This window comes from Myotis brandtii, unplaced genomic scaffold (genome assembly GCF_000412655.1).
Source record: "Myotis brandtii unplaced genomic scaffold, ASM41265v1 scaffold303, whole genome shotgun sequence".
Classification (NCBI taxonomy): Eukaryota; Metazoa; Chordata; class Mammalia; order Chiroptera; family Vespertilionidae; genus Myotis; species Myotis brandtii.
In genome coordinates, this window is record NW_005361573.1 from 3,784,780 (window position 1) to 3,787,892 (window position 3,113).

The 3,113-nt window shown below is 62.6% G+C and overlaps 1 protein-coding gene across 3 annotated transcripts in view; it reads right to left on the reverse strand.

Moving 5' to 3' along the window:
* Nucleotides 1-1,030: 1,030 nt before the first annotated feature.
* The window catches only part of ZMAT5 (zinc finger, matrin-type 5), a 19,151-nt gene continuing 17,068 nt past the window's right edge, over nt 1,031-3,113 (reverse strand). For all 3 annotated transcript variants that reach the window (XM_014542516.1, XM_005869739.2, XM_014542515.1), the window contains one exon: nt 1,031-1,444. In XM_014542516.1, coding sequence (XP_014398002.1) covers nt 1,315-1,444 — 130 coding nt within the window. In that variant the 3' untranslated portion in view covers nt 1,031-1,314. The remainder of the gene's footprint in view (nt 1,445-3,113) is intronic.

The following is a 3,113-nucleotide window of genomic DNA, read 5'->3' on the forward strand; positions in this document are numbered from 1 at the left end:
CTCCGAGGATGGCCTCCAGCCCCGCCAGCACCCTGCCCCTGCCTCGCCCCACCCTGGCCTGTATGTAGCACTAACTCTTCCCCGTCCAGGGGCTCCTGGGAAGTGAAGGAGGAATTGGTTCAGGGCCCAGGAGCTGCTGTGGCCCCTTAGGCAGGAAGGGGTCCCTGTACTCAGGGCCAACAGCTAGCCTGACCCTGGTCCCTGAGGTTTGGGTCAGGCAGGGGGTGCACAGCCTCTTCCTGGGGAGGCGGCATTGGCTAAGGCCCCTGGCCTTCTGCTGGGCCCCATTCTCTGACCCTCCTTATACTCAAACCCAGCGTGTCACACACCCACGGGGCCAGAGAACCAGCCCATTTCACAGGTGAGAGCTCAGAGGGTCCCCAGATTGGGCCTCAGTTCCCACATCAACAGGATTTCCAGGGAGGGCAGAAGCTCCTGGAGGAGCGGGCAACTGAGGTGGCCCTGCAGCCCCCCCACTCTGGGTTTCCCCCGAGAGGCCCCGTGCCTGAGGCTGCATTGCCCCTCCCACCCCACACAGAACGTGGAGCTGGAGTATAGTGAGGAGGAAGCAGAGGGGCCTAGAGCTCCCAACGGCCTGAGCAGCCGCATTTCCCACCGGCCGGGGCTCCTCCAGAGCAGCTGCCTTGCGGGGCTCAGGCCTGTGCCGGGAAGCTCACCCAGGTCGCGTGTTCCTGGGTCCCCCATTCTCTACACCAACAGGCTGGAGACCCAGCTCATCCCTGCCCCAGCTGAGCCATGTCACGCTCGGGCACCAGCTCAGCTCAGACAGATGTGGAGACCGGGAATGGCAGACCGAGCCCTTGAGCTCTCTCCCCAGATCTGGAGCCGCTTCTCAAACGGGTGATGGTCGCAGCCACACTGGCCACCCTCTTCCGGCCCCCCAGGGAGCAGGGCAGCAAGCGCGGTCGCCTTGGAGAAGACCTCCTATCACTCCAGTCTGCCCATCCTCTGACCAGAGGCCAGAGCAGGGAGCCGAGGGCACCGGGCAAGGGGGAAGCGTAGCCATATCTCCGTAGTGACACTTTCTTTATAAACATCCAGCAGGAAGTTTCCTCACCCGGCTCATCAAGACGTCCCATGAGGGAGGGAGGGTGGCGCTGACTGGCCAGGGCCAGGGCTGCACCGGGTGGGGGCACTCCTGCGCCTCAGCCGGGCCAGGCCAGGCCAAGCTAATGGCTTCAGAGGCTCCGAGGGGCACAGCAGGAGGGTACCCCAGCGTCCCTAGCAGGAGCCCTTATTTTTACTGTGACAGCAGTGGGAGCTGACCCGGAGGGGGCCAGGGTAGATGAGGGACTAGCCCCACTGGACACGGGGCTGCAGGGGCCACCCCCCCGGTGGGGGTGCCCGCAGAGATGGCGGCAGCTCCTGGACGGGTGGCCAGCCCACTGGGTACTGGAAGACGATGGCTCTGATGGGCTCAGCCCTAGAGAGAAGGAGAAGGCAGAGGATCAGTGGGGCACGGCCAGGCAGGCCCAGGCTGGGGCATTGCCCCGCTCACCTCCTGCCGCCCGGCTGTGCGGGAGGGTAGACCTTTCTGGAAAGCAGAGCCTCAGACACATGCAGGCCCCTTGAGCCAGGAACCTCACCTCCAGGAATGAGCCCAGCGCAGAGCGGGATATGGGCGGGGACTGATTATCTATATATGCACGTCCACAGCAGCGAATGCCACGCAGCCTGTGTAATGAAGGCGGACCTCTATGCACTGATGAGGAAGGGATCCTGATGTAGGTGTGAGTAGTAGACAAAGCAGCTTATAAAATAATGTATATAGCATGATACTATTTTTGTTTAAAGATATACAACATATATAAATGCATAAAAAACCCGGAAAACAACCAAATGGTCACAGTGGTTCTATCGGAGTGGTGCGATTACGGGTGTTTTGTGTTTTTTAACTTTTTGAAATCCCCCTCCCAAAAAAATATTGTATAACTTTAAAAAAAAAGTCGTTTCTCAAGCTATTCCCTCTCCTACCCCTGGAGCCACGTCTGGGGAACCCGGAGCCTGTGTGAAGTGCCGCCCTGGTCCCCAGTTGGGGCCCCTGTCCTGAGGACGGAGGTGCAGAGGCAGCTCCCCCACCAACTGTCCCACGTTCCAGTCCCTCTGGGCGTGACCCCCACTCAGGCTGCTGCTCCAGGGAGCACTGAGGCTCCAGGGAGCACTGTGGCCGGCCACCTGTGAGCTGTCTGGAGAGGACTCAGGCCTCGGGTGGAGCTGGGGGACTTGGGGCAGGAGGCCCAGCAATCTGCCTCCCGTACCCACCCCAGCCCCTCTGGGGGCCTGACCAGCTGAACAGAGCCCATCTGAGGATGTGGGCGGCCCAGGCGCGGCTCTGGGGCCTCTGGCTGCGAGAGGACGGAGAGGATGGGGAAATCCCTGCTCTGCGGCTTGCTGCTTGTGGGGAAGCGCAGAAAGCAGCTCCCAGTATGACTTACGGCTCTGGGGAGATTCATAAACTCCCCAGCGGCAGAGAAGAGTGGGGTCGGGGAGGCTCCACAGTTGCTGGCAGGGACAGCCCCAGCTGCCAGCCAAGCCAGGGCTCCCGGCAGGGTTGGGGTGACCCCCATTCTCCACAGAGAGGATGTGATCGCGGGAGCCCCTCCCCATGAGCCTCAGCCCCTTCTAGGAGGGACAGATGACTGGGCAGCTGGGACTCAGCCCCTGCACGCCCCGAGGCCTCCCACCAGGAGCCCCTGAAGTGTGCCCCCGGCCCTGCCAAGGGCAGACGGGGACCCTGAGCTGCACAGTGGCCTGTCTGTCCCGTGCACAAGGACAGGAGCAGCCCTCATGTCGCCCAGCCCTGGTCTCAATCAGAAGGAAAGAGTTCAGGAGGTACGTGGGCTGCAACTGCAGTGCCAGCCCGGAGCGGGGTGCAAAGGGGGAGATTAGAAGGGATAAAGGCACAATCTGAAGAGCCAACAACAGAGGGCAGGGACCAGCACCGGCCTCGCTGGGGGATTAGTCCGCTTGGCTGAGGCCAGCCCCTCCCTCCCCACCGCTGCTCTGGGCAGGTCCCTCAGGGTCGGGAACCTGGCACAACGCCCCAGGCTGCCCCCCCCCCCCACCCCCCATTCCCCCCTTTCCCCGCCCGG